Raw genomic sequence first — 21830 nt, forward strand, 5'->3', positions numbered from 1 at the left:
TTCTCCAGACACCCCATGTTTCCGAACGTGGAAGGAAGAGGGGGTGTCGGGGCTAGACACCCAAAGCAAGCAGGAGCCATCGTTTCCTCAGAGGGGACGAGACCGTCCCTTCCTCCCCCGCCCCAAAGTCCCGGGGGTCGGAGGGAGCGAGAGGGGCCTCTCCATCCCGGTCCTGATCTCGGACAGGCAGGGTTCTGCCTCCTCCCCCGCCCATTTTTTTTTTTCTTTGCGGAGAAGAAGCTGTAAATGTTTTCGTAGCCGTGAGCGGCTGTTTCCTGTGGAAACCCGGGGTGCCGGCCTGTACAGATGTTCTTGGGGGCGGGGGGGGGCGTTTCCCTCCTGTCCCCCTCCCGTTTACGTTGCTCCCTTCTGCACCCCTTTTCTCCCTTCTTCCTTCCCTCTCTGCCTTCGCCAGTTGGAGGGGAACTCTGAGGTGGGAAGAGCCATGGGCTCCTCCTTCCCCTTCTGGGAGCTGGGAAGCCACGGGGGTCCTCCTGTCCATAGCCGGCCCCCGGCGAAGGACGGGAATGGGCCGGGCCCCCAGCCCGGGCTTCCCTGACCTCGGCGTTCAGATCAGCCCTCCCCGAAGCTGGAAGGCCCACTCATAGCACGGACGGGAACCTGTAGCAGCATCCGTCCCTTTTGGCTCCCCCGCCACCGACCCCGCTTCCAAGTTGATCCCCCACCTCGCTCCCCTCCAGCCTGGTCGTTTCCTGCGGGTCTGGGGCCAAAGACTAGTTCCGATCGCTAAAGGGACCCATTCTGCTCTCGGCTTCATCGCCCTCCCGCCCCAGGCTTCTCACAGAACCGCCTTGGGCCCCAGAAGGCAGGGAGGAGGCAGAGAACCTCGTTTGGTCGCCCCGTTCCCCCCCACACCCCCCGTTTGCTTGGACTGTATATATGTTAATAGCGTGGACGCCTTGGGCCCGTTGCCACATTTTTATAATTGTCATTAAACTTTTATTGTACAAAAGACATTGAGCCTGTGCTTTTTCCCCCTCAGAGAGGGGAGTCGGGGCGGGGAGTGAGAAAGCAGCAGGTCCTCGGGAGGAGGGAGAGACACGATGCAGCTAGCTCTTGGGATAATAATAATAATGGCATTTGTTAAGCGCTTACGATGTGCAAAGCACTGTTCTAAGCGCTGGGCAGGATACAAGGTGATCCGGTTGTCCCATGTGGGGCTCACAGTCTTAATCCCCATTTTACAGAGGAGTTAACAGGCCCGGAGAAGTCAATAAGTCAATGAATATGATTGAATGAATGAAGTGACTTGCCCAAAGTCACACAGCTGACAAGGGGCAGAGCCGGGATTAGAACCCATGGCCTCTGACTCCCAAGCCCGGGCTGAAGCAAACGAGGGAGCGTAATGGAGGTACAAACGTGGTCAGCTATGGGGGACCGGGTTTTCCTCTCCTCCTCCCCATGATGATGATGATGGTGATGATGGCACTTGTTAAGCGCTTACTATGTGCCAAGCCCTGTTCTAAGCGCTGGGGAGGATACAAGGTGATTGGGTTGTCCCTCGTGGGGCTCACAGTCTTCATCCCCGTTTTACAGATGAGGTAACGGAGGCACAGAGAAGTTAAGTGACTTGCCCAAGGTCCCACAGCTGACAAGGGGCAGAGCCAGGATTAGAACCCATGACCTCTGACTCCCAAGCCTGGGCTGAAGCAAATGAGGGAGTGTAATGGAGGTACAAACGTGGTCAGTTACGGGGGACCGGGTTTTCCTCTCCTCCTCCCCATGATGATGATGATGATGATGATGGCACTTGTTAAGCACTTACTATGTGCCAAGCCCTGTTCTAAGCGCTGGGGAGGATACAAGGTGATTGGGTTGTCCCTCGTGGGGCTCACAGTCTTCATCCCCGTTTTACAGATGAGGTAACGGAGGCACAGAGAAGTTAAGTGACTTGCCCAAGGTCCCACAGCTGACGGGGCAGAGCCGGGATTAGAACCCATGACCTCTGACTCCCAAGCCCGTGCTGAAGCAAACGAGGGAGCGTAATGGAGGTACAAACGTGGTCAGTTACGGGGGACCGAGTTTTCCTCTCCTCCTCTCCATCCCTCCAGCCTTCCCCTCCCCACAGCACCTGGATATATATATTTGTACAGATTTATTACTCTATTTAACTTGTACATATTTACTATTTTGGCAGTGACGTCCATCTAGCTTTAATTCTATCTGTTCTGATGATTTTGACACCTGTCTACACGTTCTGTTGTCCGTCTCCCCCTTCTAGACTGCGAGCCCGCCGTTGGGTAGGGACCATCCCTATCTGTTCCCGACTTGTAGCGCTTAGTACAGCGCTCTGCACACAGTAAGCGCTCAATAAATACAATTGAATCAATGAATGAACGGCTGAGGAGAGCTGGAGTGAGGGTGGGGGGGGAGAGCGGGGTGGGCTGCTTAATGTGCTATTTAAGCTCCTACTGTGCTCCTACTATGTGCTAAGCACTTGCTTAAAGTGCAATTAATGTGCAATTAAGCCACTGTGCTCCTACCATGTGCTAAGCACTGGGGTAAAGACAAGATAATCAGGTTTCACAAAGACCTGGATGAGACTGTGAGCCCACTGTTGGGTAGGGACTGTCTCTATATGTTGCCAACTTGTACTTCCCAAGCGCTTAGTACAGTGCTCTGCACACAGTAAGCGCTCAATAAATATGATTGATTGATTGATTGATTGATTGATTGAGAGGGGGAAGGAGCCTCTCTTCTCCCCCCACCCCCAAGCTCCCACAGGGCATTCAAAGCTCTACGGATGAAAGTTATTAATCTGGGTATGCGGGACATTAATAGCCATTAAGCGCTTAGTACAGTGCTCTGCACACAGTAAGCGCTCAATAAATACGATTGATTGATTGATTGATTGAGAGGGGGAAGGAGCCTCTCTTCTCCCCCCACCCCCAAGCTCCCACAGGGCATTCAAAGCTCTACGGATGAAAGTTATTAATTTAGGTATGCGGGACATTAATAGCCATTAAGCGCTTAGTACAGTGCTCTGCACACAGTAAGCGCTCAATAAATACGATTGAATGAATGGATGAACTGCAGCCATTTCTCTGCCGTCACCTAGCCTGGCTTGGTGAGGTTGTCACTTGGGATTGTTACTAAAAATAATCATTATTATTATGGTACTTGTTATGTACTTACTATGTGCAAATTCTATTAATTCTATTATTATTATGGCACTTGTTCCGTACTTACTATGTGCAAATTCTATTATTATTATGGCACTTGCTACGTACTTACTATGTGCAAATTCTATTATTATTATGGCACTTGCTACGTACTTACTATGTGCAAAGCACTGTTCTAAATGGTGGGGTTAGGTACAATCGGGTTGGACACAGTCCCTGTTTCATATGGGGCTCTCCCTCTTCATGCCCATTTTACAGATGAGGTAAGAGGCCTAGAGAAGTAAAGTGACTTGTCCAAGGTCACGCAGCAGGCGTAATAATAATAATAATGATGGCATTTATTAAGCGCTTGCTATGTGCAAAGCACTGTTCTAAGCACTGGGGAGGTTACAAGGTGATCAGGTTGTCCCGCGGGGGGCTCACAGTCTTAACCCCATTTTCCAGATGAGGTAACTGAGGCCCAGTGAAGTGACTTGCCCAAAGTCACCCAGCTGACAATTGGTGGAGCCGGGATTTGAACCCACAACCTCCGACTCCAAAGCCCGGGTTCTTTTCCACTGAGCCACACTGTGGCTGCGCACACAGTAAGCGCTCAATAAATACGACTGAATGAATGCGGTGGAGGCAGGATTAGAACCTAGGTCCTTCTGACTCCTGGGCTGCTTCTCTTGGTGAAGCGGTATTGCCTAGTGGAAAAAGCCCGGGCCTGGTGGGGTCAGAGGACCCGAGTTCTAAATACCGCTTTTCCACGTCTCTGCTGTGTGACCTTAGGCAAATTCATTCATTCAATTGTATTTATTGAGCGCTTACTGTGTGCAGAGCACTGTACTAAGCACTTGGGAAGTCCAAGTCGGCAACATAGAGATACGGTCCCGACCCAACAACGGGCTCCCGTGGTGATTCTTCATTCAATCGTATTTATTGAGCGCTTACTGTGTGCAGAGCACTGTACTAAGCGCTTGGGAAGTACAAGTCGGTAACACATAGAGACAGTCCCTACCCAACATCGGGCTCACGGTCTAGAAGGGGGAGACGGACTACAAAACAAAACATGGAGACAGGTGTCAAAATCGTCAGAACAAATAGAATTATAGCTGTATGCACATCATTAACAAAATAAATAGAATAGTAAATATGGACAAGTAAAATAAATAGAGTAATAAATCTGCACAAACATATATACAGGTGCTGTGGGGAGGGGAAGGAGGTAGGGCAGAAGGGTATTTATTTCATTTTGTTAGTATGTTTGGTTTTGTTCTCTGTCTCCCCCTTTTAGACTGTGAGCCCACTGTTGGGTAGGGACTGTCTCTATATGTTGCCAATTTGTACTTCCCAAGCGCTTAGTACAGTGCTCTGCACATAGTAAGCGCTCAATAAATACGATTGATGATGAGGAGGAGAGGAAAAAGGGGGCTCAGTGTGGGAAGGCCTCTTGGAGGAGGTGAGCTCTCAGTAGGGCTTTGAAGGGAAGTACAAGTCGGCAACACAGTGACTTCACTTTTCTGGAACTCAGTTACCTCAGCCGTAAAATGGGAACTAAATCCTACCCCTTCTACTTAAACTGTGCACGCCGAGTGCTCGCCAAGACTGAACTCCTTATCTTCCCTCCCAAACCCTGCCCTCTCCCTGACTTTCCCATCACTGTAGACGGCACTACCATCCTCCCTGTCTCACAAGCCCGCAAACTCGGTGTCATCCTCGACTCTGCTCTCTTGTTCACCCCACACATCCGATCCGTCACCAAAACCTGCCCGCCTCAGCTCCGCAACATCGCCAAGATCCGTCCTTTCCTCTCCATCCAAACCGCTACCTCACTGGTTCAATCTCTCCTCCTATCCCGACTGGATTACTGCATCGGCCTCCTCTCCGACCTCCCATCCTCCTGTCTCTCCCCGCTTCAATCCATACTTCACGCCGCTGCCCGGATCGTCTTTGTCCAGAAACGCTCTGGGCATGCTACTCCCCTCCTCCAAAATCTCCAGTGGCTACCAATCAACCTACGCATCAATCAATCAATCAATCAATCGTATTTATTGAGCGCTTACTATGTGCAGAGCACTGTACTAAGCGCTTGGGAAGTACAAATTGGCATCACATAGAGACAGTCCCTACCCAACAGTGGGCTTACAGTCTAAAAGGGGGAGACAGAGAACAGAACCAAACATACCAACAAAATAAAATAAGTAGGATAGAAATGTACAAGTAAAATAAATAAATAAATAAATAAGTAAATAGAGTAATAAATATGTACAACCATATATACATATATACAGGTGCTGTGGGGAAGGGAAGGAGGTAAGACGGGGGGATGGAGAGGGGGACGAGGGGGAGAGGAAAGAAGGGGCTCAGTCTGGGAAGGCCTCCTGGAGGAGGTGAGCTCTCAGCAGGGCCTTGAAGGGAGGAAGAGAGCGAGCTTGGCGGATGGGCAGAGGGATTGGGGGCATTCCAGGCCCGGGGGAGGACGTGGGCCGGGGGTCGATGGCGGGACAGGCGAGAGCGAGGTACAGTGAGGAGATTAGTGGTGGAGGAGCGGAGGGTGCGGGCTGGGCTGGAGAAGGACAGAAGGGAGGGGAGGGAGGAGGGGGCGAGGGGTTGGATGGACAGCCTGGAAGCCCAGGGTGAGGAGTTTCTGCCTGATGCGCAGATTGATCGGTAGCCATTGGAGGTTTTTGAGGAGGGGAGTAATATGTCCAGAGCGTTTCTGGACAAAGATAATCCGGGCAGCAGCATGAAGTATGGATTGAAGTGGAGAGAGACACAAGGATGGGAGATCAGAGAGAAGGCTAGTGCAGTAGTCCAGACGGGATAGGATGAGAGCTTGAATGAGCAGGGTAGCAGTTTGGATGGAGAGGAAAGGGCGGATCTTGGCAATGTTGCGGAGCTGAGACCGGCAGGTTTTGGTGACGGCTCGGATGTGAGGGGTGAAGGAGAGAGCGGAGTCGAGGATGACACCAAGGTTGCGGGCTTGTGAGACGGGAAGGATGGTAGTGCCGTCAACAGAGATGGGAAAGTCGGGGAGAGGACAAGGTTTGGGAGGGAAGACAAGGAGCTCAGTCTTCGACATGTTGAGCTTTAGGTGGCGGGCGGACATCCAGATGGAGATGTCCTGAAGGCGGGAGGAGATGCGAGCCCGGAGGGAGGGGGAGAGAGCAGGGGCAGAGATGGAGATCTGGGTGTCATCAGCGTAGAGATGAGAGTTGAAGCCGTGGGAGCGAATGAGGTCACCAAGGGAGTGAGTGTAGATTGAGAACAGAAGGGGACCAAGCACTGAACCTTGGGGAACCCCCACCGTAAGAGGATGGGAGGGGGCTCACAGGCAGAAACTCCTCACCCTGGGCTTCCAGGCTGTCCATCCGTCCCCTCGCCCCCTCCTCCCTCCCCTCCCTTCTCTCCTTCTCCAGCCCAGCCCGCACCCTCCGCTCCGCACATCCTTCAAGCTCACTCTCTTCCTCCCTTCAAAGCCCTACTGAGAGCTCACCTCCTCCAGGAGGCCTTCCCACACTGAGCTCCCTTTTTCCTCTCCTCCTCCCCATCCCCCCCCACCTTCCCTCCTTCCCCTCCCCACAGCACCTGTACATATGTTTGTACGTATTTATCACTCTAGTTTACTTGGACACATTTATTCTATTTATTTTATTTTGTTAATATGTTTTGTTTTGTCGTCTGTCTCCCCCTTCTAGACTGTGAGCCCACTGTTGGGTAGGGGCCATCTCTAGATGTTATATATATATATATATATGTGTGTGTGTGTGTGTGTGTATATGTATATACATTTGTACGTATTTATTACTCTATTTTACTTGGACACATTTATTCTATGTATTTTATTTTGTTAATATGTTTCGTTTTGTCGTCTGTCTCCCCCTTCTAGACTGTGAGCCCGCTGTTGGGTAGGGACCGGCTCTAGATGTTATATATATATATATATATATATATATATATATATATATATATATATATATATATATATATATATATATATATGTGTGTGTATATGTGTATATGTGTATATATGTATATATGTGTATATATGTTTGTACATATTTATTACTCTATTTTATTTGTACATATTTATTCTATTTATTTTATTTTGTTAATATGTTTCATTTGTCGTCTGTCTCCCCCTTCTAGACTGTGAGCCCGCTGTTGGGTAGGGACCGTCTCTAGATGTTATATATATATATGTGTATATGTGTATATATGTATATACGTTTGTACATATTTATTACTCTATTTTTTTATTTGTGCATATTTATTCTATTTTATTTTGTTAATATGTTTCATTTCGTCATCTGTCTCCCCCTTCTAGACTGTGAGCCCACTGTTGGGTAGGGGCCATCTCTAGATGTTATATGTATATATATATATATATGTATATATGTATATATGTTTGTACATATTTATTACTCTATTTTATTTGTACATATTTATTCTATTTATTTTATTTTGTTAATATGTTTGTTTTGTCGTCTGTCTCCCCCTTCTAGACTGTGAGCCCACTGTTGGGTAGGGACTGTCTCTAGATGTGATATATATATATGTATATATGTGTATATGTGTATATATGTTTGCACGTATTTATTACTCTATTTTATTTGAACATAGTTATTCTATTTATTTTATTTTGTTAATATGTTTCATTTTGTCATCTGTCTCCCCCTTCTAGACTGTGAGCCCGCTGTTGGGGAGGGACCGTCTCTAGATGTTATATATATATATATATATGTGTGTGTGTGTGTGTGTGTGTGTGTGTGTGTGTGTGTGTGTGTGTGTGTGTGTGTGTGTGTGTGTGTGTGTGTATGTGTATATATGTTTGTACATATTTATTACTCTATTTATTTATTTTATTTGTACATATTTATTCTATTTATTTTATTTTGTTAATATGTTTCGCTTTGTCGTCTGTCTCCCCCTTCTAGACTGCGAGCCCGCTATTGGGTAGGCACCGTCTCTAGATGTTATAAATATATGTGTATATATAAGCACATATACATGTGTATCTGTATATAGAGAGAAGCAGCGTGGCTCAATGAAAAGAGCACGGGCTTTTGAGTCAGAGGTCATGGGTTCAAATCCCGGCTCCGCCAGTTGCCAGCTGTGTGACTTTGGGCAAGTCACTTAACTTCTCTGTGCCTCAGTGACCTCATCTGTAAAATGGGGATTAAGACTGTGAGCCCCCCGTGGGACAACCTGATCACCTTGTAACCTACCCAGCACTTAGAACAGTGCTTTGCACATAGTAAGTGCTTAATAAATGCCATCATTATTATAATTATTAATAAATACGACTGAATCATCATCATCAATCGTATTTATTGAGCGCTTACTATGTGCAGAGCACTGTACTAAGCGCTTGGGAAGTACAAATTGGCAACATATAGAGACAGTCCCTACCCAACAGTGGGCTCACAGTCTAAAAATGAATGAATGGATGAATGAATTAGTGGATGGATGGATGAATGAATGACAGGGCTGGGGAGCGTGGGCGGGGGACGGTCGTAGGCGCGGCGTTCGGGCAGCAGGGGGCGCCCGAGGAATGAATGAATGAATGAATGAATGAATGAATGAATGAATGACTAAGGGCTGGGGAGCGTGGGCGGGTGACGGTCGTAGGCGCGGCGTTCGGGCAGCAGGGGGCGCCCGAGGAATGAATGAATGAATGAATGAACGAATGAATGAATGACTAAGGGCTGGGGAGCGTGGGTGGGTGACAGTGGTAGGCGCGGCGTTCGGGCAGCAGGGGGCGCCCGAAGAATGACTGAATGAATGAATGAATGAACGAATGAATGAATGAATGAATGACTAAGGGCTGGGGAGCGTGGGGGGGTGACGGTGGTAGGCCCGGCGTTCGGGCAGCAGGGGGCGCCCGAGGAATGAATGAATGAATGAATGAATGAATGAATGAATGAACGAATGAACGAATGAATGACTAAGGGCTGGGGAGCGTGGGTGGGTGACAGTGGTAGGCGCGGCGTTCGGGCAGCAGGGGGCGCCCGAGCAATGAATGAATAAATGAATGAATGAATGACTAAGGGCTGGGGAACGTGGGCGGGGGACAGTGGTAGGCGCGGCGTTCGGGCAGCAGGGGGCGCCCGAGGAATGAATGAATGAATGAATGACTAAGGGCTGGGGATCGTGGGTGGGTGACGGTCGTAGGCGCGGCGCTCGGGCAGCGCTCGGGTGGGTGACAGTGGTAGGCGCGGCGTTCGGGCAGCAGGGGGCGCCCGAGGAATGAATGAATGAATGAATGATGAATGAATGAATGAATGACTAAGGGCTGGGGAGCGTGTTGGGTGACGGTGGTAGGCGCGGCGTTCGGGCAGCAGGGGGCGCCCGAGGAATGAATGAATGAACGAACGAACGAATGAATGAATGACTAAGGGCTGGGGAGCGTGGGCGGGGGAGGTTGGTAGGCGCGGCGTTCGGGCAGCAGGGGGCGCCCGAGGAATGAATGAATGAATGAATGAATGAATGAATGAATGAATGAACGAATGAACGAATGAATGACTAAGGGCTGGGGAGCGTGGGTGGGTGACAGTGGTAGGCGCGGCGTTCGGGCAGCAGGGGGCGCCCGAGGAATGAACGAATGAACGAATGAACGAATGAACGAATGAATGAATGAAGACTAAGGGCTGGGGAGCGTGGGCGGGTGACCGTGGTAGGCGCGGCGTTCGGGCAGCAGGGGGCGCCCGAGGAATGAATGAATGAATGAATGAACGAATGAATGAATGAATGACTAAGGGTTGGGGAACGTGGGCGGGGGAGGGTGGTAGGCGCGGCGTTCGGGCAGCAGGGGGCGCCCGCGGTCCGTCCGTCTGTCCGTCCGTCCGTCGGTCGGTCGGTCGGTGGGTCCGTGGCTGGCCCAGGCCTTGGGGCGCTTAGGACCCCGCCCGGCGGGCGGGCGGGCGGGCGGACGGAGAAGAGAACAGCCCTGGGGACCAGGTTGTCCCGGCCGGCCGGGAGGAGGACGGGGTCGGAGGGCGGGGTCCCGGCCCTTTGGACCACGAAGCCCCGGACCAACAGCGCTGGGCACAGAGTCGTCATCATCATGGTGATGGCATTTGTTAACCGCTTACTATGTGCCCAGCACTGTTCTAAGCGCTGGGGAGGTTACAGGGTGATCAGGTGGCCCCACGGGGGGCTCCCAGTCTTCATCCCCATTTGACAGATGAGTGAACCGAGGCCCAGAGGAGTGACTTGCCCAAAGTCCCCCAGCTGACAAGCGGCGGAGCCGGGATTGGAACCCATGACCTCTGACTCCAAAGCCCGGGCCCTTTCCATTGAGCCACGCTGCTTCCCCAATGATGATGGCATTTGTTAAGCGCTTACTATGTGCCCAGCACTGTTCTAAGCGCTGGGGAGGTTACAGGGTGATCAGGTGGCCCCACGGGGGGCTCCCAGTCTTAATCCCCATTTGACAGATGAGGGAACCGAGGCCCAGAGAAATGGAGTGATTTGCCCAAAGTCCCCCAGCTGACAAGCGGCGGAGCCGGGATTTGAACCCATGACCTCTGACTCCAAAGCCCGGGCTCTTTCCACTGAGCCACGCTCCTTCCCCAGTGATGATGGCATTTGTTAAATGCTTACTATGTGCCCAGCACTGTTCTAAGTGCTGGGGATGTTACAGGGTGATCAGGTGGTCCCACGGGGGGCTCACAGTCTTCATCCCCATTTTACAGATGAAGGAACCGAGGCCCAGAGCCCGTTGTTGGGTAGGGACTGTCTCTATATGTTGCCAACTTGTACTTCCCAAGCGCTTAGTGCAGTGCTCTGCACACAGTAAGTGCTCAATAGATACAATTGAATGAATGAATGAATGGAGTGACTTGCCTAGAGTCACGCAGCTGACAGTTGGCGGAGCACTTTATGTGGCCCGTTTGTAAGCGCTTTATGTGGCCCATTTGTACTTCCCAAACGCTTAGTACAGTGCTCTGCACACAGTAAGCGCTCCATAGATACGATTGAATGAATGAATGAATGGAGTGACTTGCCTAGAGTCAGGCAGCTGACAGTTGGCGGAGCACTTTAAGTGGCTCATTTGTACGCGCTTTATGTGGCCCATTTGTACTTCCCAAGAGCTTAGTCCAGTGCTCTGTGCACAGTAAGCGCTCAATAGATACGACTGAATGAATGAATGAATGAATGGAGTGACTTGCCTAAAGTCACGCAGCTAACAGTTGGCGGAGCGCTTTATGTGGCCCATTTATAAGCGCTTTATGTGGCCCATTTGTACTTCCCAAGCGCTTAGTCCAGTGCTCTGTGCACAGTAAGTGCTCAATAGATACGATTGAATCAATAGATGCGATTGAATGAATGAATGAATGAATGAATGGAGTGACTTGCCTAGAGTCAGGCAGCTGACAGTTGGCAGAGCGCTTTATGTGGCCCATTTATAAGCGCTTTATGTGGCCCATTTGTACTTCCCAAGCGCTTAGTCCAGTGCTCTGTGCACAGTAAGTGCTCAATAGATACGATTGAATGAATGAATGAATGGAGTGACGCCTAGAGTCACGCAGCTGACAGTTGGCAGAGCGCTTTATGTGGCCCATTTGTACACGCTTTATGTGGCCCATTTGTACTTCCCAAGCACTTAGTCCAGTGCTCTGCACACAGTAAGCACTCAATAGATACGACTGAATCACTGAATAAATGGAGTGACTTGCCTAGAGTCACACAGCTGAGAGTTGGCGGAGCGCTTTATGTGGCCCTCGTCCCCCTCTCCATCCCCCCATCTTACCTCCTTCCCTTCCCCACAGCACCTGTATATATGTTTGTACAGATTTATTACTCTATTTATTTATTTCACTTGTACATATCTATTCTATTCATTTTATTTTGTTAGTATGTTTGGTTTTGTTCTCTGTCTCCCCCTTTTAGACTGCGAGCCCACTGTTGGGTAGGGACTGTCTCTATATGTTGCCAACTTGGACTTCCCAAGTGCTTAGTACGGTGCTCTGCACACAGTAAGCGCTCAATAAATACGATTGATTGATTGATTGGCCCATTTGTACTTCCCAAGCGCTTAGTCCAGTGCTTTGCACACAGTAAGCGCTCAATAGATACAATTGAATCAATAGATACGATTGAATGAATGAATGAATGAATGGAGTGACTTGCCTGGAGTCAGGCAGCTGACAGTTGGCGGAGCGCTTTCTGTGGCCCATTTATAAGCACTTTATGTGGCCCATTTGTACTTCCCAAGCGCTTAGTACAGTGTTCTGCGCATAGTAAATGCTCAAGAGATACGATTGAATGAATGAATGATTGAATCAATAGATACAATTGAATGAATGAATGAATGAATGGAGTGACTTGCCTAGAGTCAGGCAGCTGACAGTTGGAGGAGCGCTTTATGTGGCCCTTTATAAGCACTTTATGTGGCCCATTTGTATTTCCCAAGCGCTTAGTACAGTGTTCTGCTCACAGTAAACGCTCAATAGAGACGATTGAATGAATGAATGGAGTGACTTGCCTAGAGTCAGGCAGCTGACAGTTGGCGGAGCGCTTTATGTGGCCCATTTGTACTTCCCAAGCGCTTAGTACTGTGTTCTGCTCACAGTAAACGCTCAATAGATACGATTGAATGAATGAATGGAGTGACTTGCCTAGAGTCACGCAGCTGACAGTTGGCGGAGCGCTTTATGTGGCCCATTTATAAGCGCTTTATGTGGCCCATTTGTACTTCCCAAGCGCTTAGTACAGTGTTCTGCGCACAGTAAACGCTCAATAGATACGAATGAATGAATGATTGAATCAATAGATACGACTGAATGAATGAATGAATGAATGGAGTGACTTGCCTAGAGTCACGCAGCTGACAGTTGGCGGAGCGCTTTATGTGGCCCATTTATAATAGCTTTATGTGGCCCATTTGTACTTCCCAAGCGCTTAGTACAGTGTTCTGCGCACAGTAAACGCTCAATAGATACGAATGAATGAATGATTGAATCAATAGATACGACTGAATGAATGAATGAATGAATGGAGTGACTTGCCTGGAGTCAGGCAGCTGACAGTTGGCGGAGCGCTTTCTGTGGGCCATTTGTACTTCCCAAGCGCTTAGTCCACAGTAAGCGCTCAGTGAATACAGCCCACTGTTGGGTAGGGACTGTCTCTATATGTTGCCAACTTGTACTTCCCAAGCGCTTAGCCCAGTGCTCTGCACACAGTAAGCGCTCAATCAATACGATTGATGATGATGCTTGATGATTTTCACCCTTATTATTATTATTGTTATTACCCGCCCTGTGGCCCCGGGGGGAGGAGGAGGAAGAGGATGGACGACCTCCGAGTTTCCCCTCCTCCCTCGTCAACGGATGTTCACTGCCTCCGCCCCCCGCCCCGCCCCCCAGCCCACCCACCCCCTTTTTATCCCAATCCTTTGCCCTAGATTTCCTAATTCGCTCTTCACTTCAGTGCAAAGTTCAGGATCATCGAGGCAGAAGAGCAGGGGTGGGACCCCCCGGCCTGTGGAAGAGGCCCATCCGAGGGTCGGATCGCCCTTTGACCCCTGGGCTCCATCGGCCTCCCCCCCAAGGAAACCCCCCAACTCACGGGAAGGTAGGGGATCCCGGACCGATTGGTTTAAAGACAGAAACGGCCAAAAAGAAGTGAGGTTGGGGAAAGAAGAAACAGTCGAGGGGAAGGAGGAGGTGGGCCAGAGGGACAGCCCGGGTGATTGCGACCTTTATTTATTTATTTTATTTTGTTAGTAAGTTTGGTTTTGTTCTCTGTCTCCCCCTTTTAGACCGTGAGCCCACTGTTGGGTAGGGACTGTCTCTAGATGTTGCCAATTTGTACTTCCCAAGCGCTTAGTACAGTGCTCTGCACATAGTACGCGCTCAGTAAATACGATTGAGGTTGATGATGACCTGGCTGGGCTTCATTCATTCATGTATTCATTCATTCATTCAGTCGTATTTATTGAGCGCCTACTGTGTGCGGAACACTGGACTAAGCGCTTGGGAAGTCCAGGTTGGCAACATAGAGAGACGGTCCCTACCTCACAGCGGGCTCACAGTCTAGAAGGGATGGCATGTATTAAGCGCTTACTATGTGCAAAGCACCGTTCTGATTGCTGGGGGGGGTACAAGGTGATCGGGTTGTCCCCCGTGGGGCTCACAATCTCAATCCCCATATTACAGATGAGGTAACTGAGGCGCAGAGAAGTGAAGTGACTTGCCCAAAGTCACCCAGCTAAGCGCCAGAGTCGAGATTGGAACCCACGACCTCCGACTCCCAAGCCCGTGCTCTTTCCACTAAGCCACGCTGCTCCTCTAACCTCTTGTAACCTTCTTAATCCCCATTTGACAGATCCCCAGTTTTAGTCCCCATTTGACAGATGAGGTCACTGAGGCCCAGAGAAGTGAAGTGACTTGCCCAAAGTCACCCAGCTGACAATTGGCGGAGCCGGGATTTGAACCCATGACCTCTGACTCCAAAGCCCGGGCTCTGGCCCCTGGAAGGGAAGGCGGTGGAAGCAAGGTGGGCTTCTTGGTGGTGGTGGTGGTGGTGGCGAGAAGCAGCGTGGCTCAGTGGAAAGAGCCCGGGCTTTGGAGTCAGAGGTCAGGGGTTCACATCCCAGCTCCGCCGCTTGCCAGCTGTGTGACTTTGGGCCAGTCACTTCACTTCTCTGGGCCTCAATGACCTCATCTGGAAAATAGGGATGAAGACTGGGAGCCCCCCGGGGGACCACCCGATCACCTTGTAATAATAATAATAATAATAATGGTATTTATTAAGCATTTACTATGTGCAAAGCACTGTTCTAAGTGCTGGGGGGGTACAAGGTGATCAGGTTGTCCCACGTGGGGCTCAGAATCTTAATCCCCGTATTACAGATGAGGGAACTGAGGCACAGAGAAGTTAAGTGACTTGCCCAAAGTCACCCAGCTGACAAGTGATAGAGTCAAGATTAGAACCCACGACCTCTGACTCCCAAGCCCGTGCTCTTTCCACTAAGCCACGCTGCTTCTCTAACCTCTTGTAACCTTCTTGTAACCTCCTCAGCGCTTAGAACAGTGCTCTGCCCAGAGTAAGCGCTTAATAAATGCCATCATTATTGTTATGACTTCACTTCTCCGGGCCTCAGTTCCCTCATCTGGAAAATGGGGATGAAGACTGGGAGCCCCCCGGGGGACCACCTGATCACCTTGTAACCTCCCCAGCGCTTGGAACCGTGCTTTGCACATAGTAAGCGCTTAATAAATGTTGTCATTATTATTGAGCATCCACGGGGTTCAGGACGCCGCGTCCCAAATGCTTGAGAAAGCTCAATGCTCCTTCCCCTCCCCACAGCACCTGCATATATGTTTGTACAGATTTATTGCTCTATTTATTTTACTAGTCCAGATTTACTATTTATTTTGTTAATGATGTGCATCTAGCTTTATTGCTATTTATTCTGATGACTTGACGCCTGTCCACGTGTTTTGTTTTGCCGTCTGTCTCCCCCTTCTAGACTGTGAGCCCGTTGTTGGGTAGGGACCGTCTCTAGATGTTGCCAACTTGGACTTCCCGAGCGCTTAGTCCAGTGCTCTGCACGCAGTGAGCACTCAATAAGTACGATTGAATGGATGAGAGAGAGGCGATCCCTGCCCCCGGAGGGAGACTGAGGCTGAGCCGGTCCCCGAGGGGGCCGCCCCGCCACGCCCCGCTTCTCCTTCCCCCAGATGGGAGTGCAGGACCAGGGCCTGGTCTATCTCATCACCGGGGGCTGCGGTTTCCTCGGGGGGCACCTGGTGAACATCTTGTTGGAGAAGGAGCCCAGGCTGAGGGAACTACGGGTGTTTGACCTGAATCTAGATCCTCAAATGGAGGCGCTTAGTACAGGTGAGCCCGGGGGAGGGAAGCAAGGAGGAGGAGGAGGAGGAGGATGAAGATGAGGCACCCAGCCCAGCTCGGCCGGGGCCACAGGGAAAATCAACGCTCGGGGCCACGGGGAACATCAACACTTCCCCATCCCGAGCCTCACCAGTGCCAAATTCCCGGTCCCCTCCCAGTCCCGGCTGGCCCAATTCCCCCCTGGTTTCCCCCGGGGCTTTTCTGGCCCGACGGCAGAGACTCACTGAGTCACAGTCCTGCCCGTCCTCGGTCCACGGAAGAAATGACAAGTGTTTTCTTTCTCTGGACACATCTGGTTCTGGGCAGGGCAGTCCGAAGCATCTGGGTGGGTAAATATCAGATCCCGGGAGGAAGGGAGGAGTGCGAATGCCGGGGTTCTGGGAGAAGGCGGGAATCCCGGCTCCCAAAGCCGTGGCCTCGCGTTGCTTCCCGTCAGGGCGGGTACGGGTGACCCTGATCCCGGGGGACGTGACCCGCTCAGAAGAGGTGGCGGCCGCCGTGGCAGGAGTCGACGTCGTGATCCACACCGCCGGCCTGGTGGACGTTTGGGGGAGGGTGCCCGCCGAGCGGATCTTCTCGGTCAACGTTCAGGGTAAAGGGCTGGACTTTGCATCCCGTGGGGTTCCGGGGGAGGACTTTGACCATCGCAGCTCCATTCCCGGAAACTGGGGCTTCGTCCCGCGAGGAGGTGTGGGTGTGAGGTGGCCCGGCGGGTGGGTGGCGGCCGCCCCGGGGACGGGAGGAGAGGGCAGGGGCGGGCAGAGCGTCTGGGCACCCGCCCCCCGGAGCTTCTCCCTACGTCCAAACCTCCTCAGGGACTCAGAACGTGATCGATGCCTGCGTGGAGACGGGGACCCGCTATCTGGTCTACACCAGCAGCATGGAGGTGGTGGGACCCAACAGCAAGGGGGATCCGTTCATCAGGTAACCGACAGCATCGGCTCTCCTGGGTTAGGGAGCCCCCGCTTCCCTCCCCAGGATCCTCGACCAGCCTTCCCCTCGGAATCGCTCTCTTTCCCGGCTCCTTTGAAATCTCTCGTTCTCTGCCACCGCCACATCCCGAGGGAGCCGGCCCCAGGCGCGGGCTCACATCTCTCCCAGTTTGGGATTCTGCGCCTTGCCCTCTCGCTCCTCGGTCCCCGATCTCATTCTCTTTCGCCCGAGTAGTCTCTTCTAGGATGGGAGATTCCCTCTCCTGGAAACGGAGGTTTCCACTGGGACCTTTTCCGTCTCTCCTCGTCATCTCGGCTCGCTTCTCCGTCTGCCGGGAGTCCCCTCTGAGCTCAGACACCGTTCCCTGAGCGGCGTCCTCCCCGCGGGACAGGCCGGGCGCTGGTCTCGCCGGGCCCCGGGTAGCCAACTTCTTCCACCCACCTTCCCGCCTCCTTCCTCGTCACCCCGACCCGGCTCTGAGCCTCGGCCCTCTGGTCCCTAGGGGCAACGAGGACTCTCCCTATGACGTGGTCCACAAAGAGGTCTATCCCGTCAGTAAAAGCCAGGCCGAGCGGATGGTCCTAGAGGCCAACGGGAGAACGGTGAGGAGTTTGCAGACAAACAGGAGGCTTCCGGGGGATGGCGGGGTGGAGGGCGGGGGCCTGGAGGATGGATCCCTTGGGTTTTGCGGGACTGCCAGGGTTGGGGGGCAAGCCAGGGGCTTGGGTTCTGGGAGACCGAGGAAGGCGGCAGCATGGGACTTAGAGGTGGGCTCAGGGCGACGGCGTTTTCCCCCGCGCCCTCCCCGCTGGCGGGTCCGGGGCGGGCCGCCCGTCGTGACCCATGTTCTCCCCGCCGGCAGGTCCGGGGTGGGCTGCCCCTCGTGACCTGCGCCCTGCGCCCCACGGGCATCTACGGCGAGAAGCACCAGCTAATGCAGGAGTTCTACCGGAACAGCCTGCTCACAGGCAAGCGCATGTTCCGGATGATCCCCCCGGACGTGGAGCACGGGCGGGTTTACGTCGGTGAGCGCCGGGGACCGGGTCCACGCCTGGGCGGTCGGCGGGCTCGCGTGCCGGTGGCGGGGGCGCGGGAACGTGGGAAGGCTGGGTCCGCTCCCTCTTTTCTCAGGGAACGTGGCCTGGATGCACCTCCTCGCTGCCCGGGAGATCCAGTCTCAGCCCAAGGTCCTGGGTGGAGAGGTCTACTACTGTTACGACGCCTCGCCCTACAAAAGCTACGAGGACTTCAACATGGAGATCTTGGGGCCCTGCGGGATCCGGATGGTGGGCTCTCGGCCCCTGGTTCCCTACTTCCTGCTCTTCCTGGTGGCCACCCTCAACGCCCTCCTGCAGTGGCTGCTGCGGCCCCTGCTGACCTTCGCCCCTCTTCTGAACCCCTACACCCTGCTCGTCTCCCACACCCCTTTCACCGTCTCCACGGACAAGGCTCAGCGCCACTTCGGCTACTCGCCGCTGTACAGCTGGGAGGAGGGCCGGAACCGCTGCGTGGACTGGCTGCGGAAGCAGACGAGGGAGACCGGCGGAGGAGAGGCCGGGGCCGTCTCGGAGCCCCACTGAGGTTCCAGACCCGGGGCTGAGCTCTGCCGGGCCTCACTGGGTTCTGGACACCGCTCCGCCCCGGCCCCCTGAAGTGCCGCATCCAGTCTCCAGGATGTCCCCGGCTCGGCCTTTTGAGATCCGGAGGACCCTTAGTCGTTCTCTCCTTCCCCGGCCTCCCCGGGCGCATTAGAGATTTAATGATTTACCTGGCGAGTTGTTATTTTCCCTTTTTCAGTTGGGAACAGCCCCCTGGATGAACCCCGAAGGGTCCCACGGGGATTTATTCAAGTCCCCGGACGGGGACGATGCCGAGAGATGACGACCTGCACTCAGGTCCCCAGGCTGGGGGCGGATGTGGGACCCCCCGCCCCACCACTACTTCCCCCCAACCCCCCAACCAGGGGCCTCCACAGTTGCCCCCGTCCTGGGTCGGGGTGTGTTGGGGGTACCGTCTTCCCGCTGGGCCCGTGCATGGGGGATTGTGGGCTGGGGGTGGGACGCTATTGGTTGGGGGGGGGGACCGCTCGTAGAGCAGCAGCGTGGCTCAGTGGAAAGAGCCTGGGCTTTGGAGTCAGAGGTCATGGGTTCAAATCCCGGCTCCGCCACTTGTCAGCTGTGTGACTTCGGGCAAGTCACTTCCCTTCTCTGGGCCTCAGTTACCTCATCTGTAATAATAATGGCATTTATTAAGCGCTTACTATGTGCCAAGCACTGTTCTAAGCGCTGGGGAGGTTACAAGGTGATCAGGGTGTCCCACTTAGGGCTCACGGTCTTGATCCCCATTTTACAGATGAGGGAACTGAGAGGAGTGAAGTGACTCACCCAAAGTCACACAGCTGACAAGTGGCGGAACCAGGATTAGGACCCATGACCTCTGACTCCCAAGCCCGGGCTCTTTCCGCTGAGCCACGCTGCTTCTCTGTTCCCTCAACTGCCCGGCCCCCGTCCGGCTACCCTGGATCAGGTCATCCCGGGACAAGGGGGCCTCCACACCCCCGCTTCCCACCTCGGCACGCTGAACTGTGCTTGCCTCCGTGGGCAGGCCGGCACGCGGGACGGCCCCCTGGGTGGCCTAAGTCTCTTGGGACGTGGTCCCGGGCCAGCCGGGCTTCCTTTTAGTTGCTTTTCTAGTTGCCCAGCGATGGGATTTTCTGGTTCCCCAGGGGCGGCGGGGCCGGAGAGGTCCAGGAAGGAAGGGCCCGGCAGCAGAGCCGGGATTAGAACCCATGACCTTTGACTCCCAAGCCCGGGCTCTTTCTGCCAAGCCATGCCGCTTCTCTGTTCTCCGTCTCCCCGGGGTGAAGGACCGGTCAAGGCCAGAAGGAGAAATGTGGATCTGGTGGCCAAGACTTTTCTCCCCGCCACAAACGCCGACGTCTCTGGGCACCCTCGGGGCCACCCCCGGATTCTCACCCCAAGCAGGCCTTCGGGGTCACCCTGGGGGCCGCCGGCCGCCCCCCGGCCCGGGACGCGCCCTCTCCCCCGACCCCGGGGGAGGGGGAAGGAGGCAGCGGACACACAGGAGGGCCGCTGGCTGGAGTGGTTTGCTATTTTTCCGGTTCCCGCAGGGCCCGGCCCAGGCCTGGAAGGGAGGCCCGAGGCGAAGGGGAGGTGAAAGGTGGAAGGTCAGCTCAGCGCTCTCGGGGAGGGGGACGGGACATGCAGGACGTGCTGGGAGGGCGCGGGGGTAGGTGGGGGAAGAAGGGAGGGTCTTTTCCCTTTTTTCATTTCTTTTTCCCCCGTATGCTTCTCAGTGGCTGATGGAGGCGGGCCACTTGGGGAAGGGCCCAGTCCTCGGGGAAATGGGGAGAAGAGGAAGGAGAGGTGCAGAGGGTTCTGAGGAAAAGAGGGAACTCGGGGAAAGAAGGGAGGGTCTTTTCCCTTTTTTCTTTTCTTTTTCCCGTATGCTTCTCAGTGGCTGATGGAGACGGGCCACTTGGGGAAGGGCCCAGTCCTCGGGGAAATGCGGAGAAGAGGGAGGAGAGGTGCAGAGGGTTCTGAGGAAAAGAGGGGACTCGGGGAAAGAAGGGAGGGTCTTTTCCCTTTTTTCTTTTCTTTTTCCCGTATGCTTCTCAGTGGCTGATGGAGACGGGCCACTTGGGGAAGGGCCCAGTCCTCCGGGAAATGGGGAGAAGGCTGGGAGAAGAGGGAGGGAGGTGCAGAGGGTTCTGCAGAAAAGAGGAGACTCGGGGAAAGAAGGGAGGGTCTTTTCCCTTTTTTCTTTTCTTTTTCCCGTATGCTTCTCAGTGGCTGATGGAGGCGGGCCACTTGGGGAAGGGCCCAGTCCTCGGGGAAATGGGGAGAAGGCTGGGAGAAGAGGGAGGAGAGGTGCAGAGGGTTCTGAGGAAAAGAGGGGACTCGGGGAGGGGAACTGGATGGGATGGGGGCAGGCAGGGAGCCTGGCACCTCAGCTCTCCCTCCTTTGCCAGGATCCTGGGTAGGCGACCTCCCCCGGGTCTCCCTCCCCTCCAGGCCCCCGGCTCTCCCCTCTCCACCACCGCCCCCCACACCCCTCCAGAACCCAGGTGTCCTGCCCTCGCCCACGGAGGCAAGGAGCGGTGGGCCCCGGGAGTGGGGAAGGGGCTCCAGAAACCAACGGAGAAACGGAGAGGGCAAGGGGGTCATGTCAGCAAACAAGGCTACATCACGCGACACGCCAGCGACACGGAACACACACGCCAACGCACACGGCTGCACAGCAGGGGGGGCCGGGGCCCTCTCGTCCTTCTCTGCGGGGTCGGGGGCGCGGGGGGGGAAAGGGAGGAGGACGGGGGAGGAGGTGGCGGGGGGCTTGGGGAAGGAAGGGGAAGACTGAGGTGGGAGTGGAGTATGCGTAGACACATCGGCGGTACACGCCTGTGGCATGTTGGGAGCATGTGCAGAGACCCACAGGCACATGGGATGTACACACAGTGTGCTTCGTGACGGGAGGACTGAGGGAGAGGCGTGTGACGGTGGATGTGGTCATCACCTCCCCCTCCCCCCTCTCACCCTGAAACCACATGGACACGAACATACTCTGTAGTATGGTTGACATGAACGTGCATGTTTTACATCTGATGTCCACACAGCTCGGATGCGTGAATACATAAATACGGCAACACACGCCTATATATTTACACAAACTTACTGCCGAAACCAGACAACCACACGGGCCCACACACACACCCACCACAACAAACGCATTCATGCATTTTGGGGGACGAACAGAGGGAATGAAACACCTCTTCGGCCCCACGGACCAATTCAGAGGGTGAACTGCTTGTGCTGTGTGTCTGTAAACAATGGCACTGCATAGAGAAACATCGTGTGCGCGGGACGTCTCCAAACACAAACCAATCTAGAGCGC

General features: G+C 53.6%; 1 protein-coding gene across 2 annotated transcripts; it reads left to right on the plus strand.

The window, feature by feature from the left end:
* Nucleotides 1-10055: 10055 nt before the first annotated feature.
* Nucleotides 10056-18687, plus strand: HSD3B7 (hydroxy-delta-5-steroid dehydrogenase, 3 beta- and steroid delta-isomerase 7). 2 transcript variants are annotated; one of them, XM_038763395.1, is made up of 8 exons: nucleotides 10056-10085; nucleotides 13560-13703; nucleotides 15815-15974; nucleotides 16423-16578; nucleotides 16802-16910; nucleotides 17422-17521; nucleotides 17782-17944; nucleotides 18051-18687. In XM_038763395.1, the coding sequence occupies exons 3-8, from the start codon at nucleotides 15815-15817 to the stop codon at nucleotides 18497-18499; spliced, it is 1137 nt and encodes a 378-aa protein (XP_038619323.1). In that variant the 5' UTR covers nucleotides 10056-10085; nucleotides 13560-13703; the 3' UTR covers nucleotides 18500-18687. The 2 variants fall into 2 exon arrangements, with proteins under 2 accessions (XP_038619323.1, XP_038619322.1); XM_038763394.1 differs by lacking the exon at nucleotides 10056-10085 and adding an exon at nucleotides 10123-10194.
* Nucleotides 18688-21830: the final 3143 nt, after the last annotated feature.

Source organism: Tachyglossus aculeatus, chromosome 21, assembly GCF_015852505.1.
Source record: "Tachyglossus aculeatus isolate mTacAcu1 chromosome 21, mTacAcu1.pri, whole genome shotgun sequence".
Taxonomy (NCBI): Eukaryota; Metazoa; Chordata; class Mammalia; order Monotremata; family Tachyglossidae; genus Tachyglossus; species Tachyglossus aculeatus.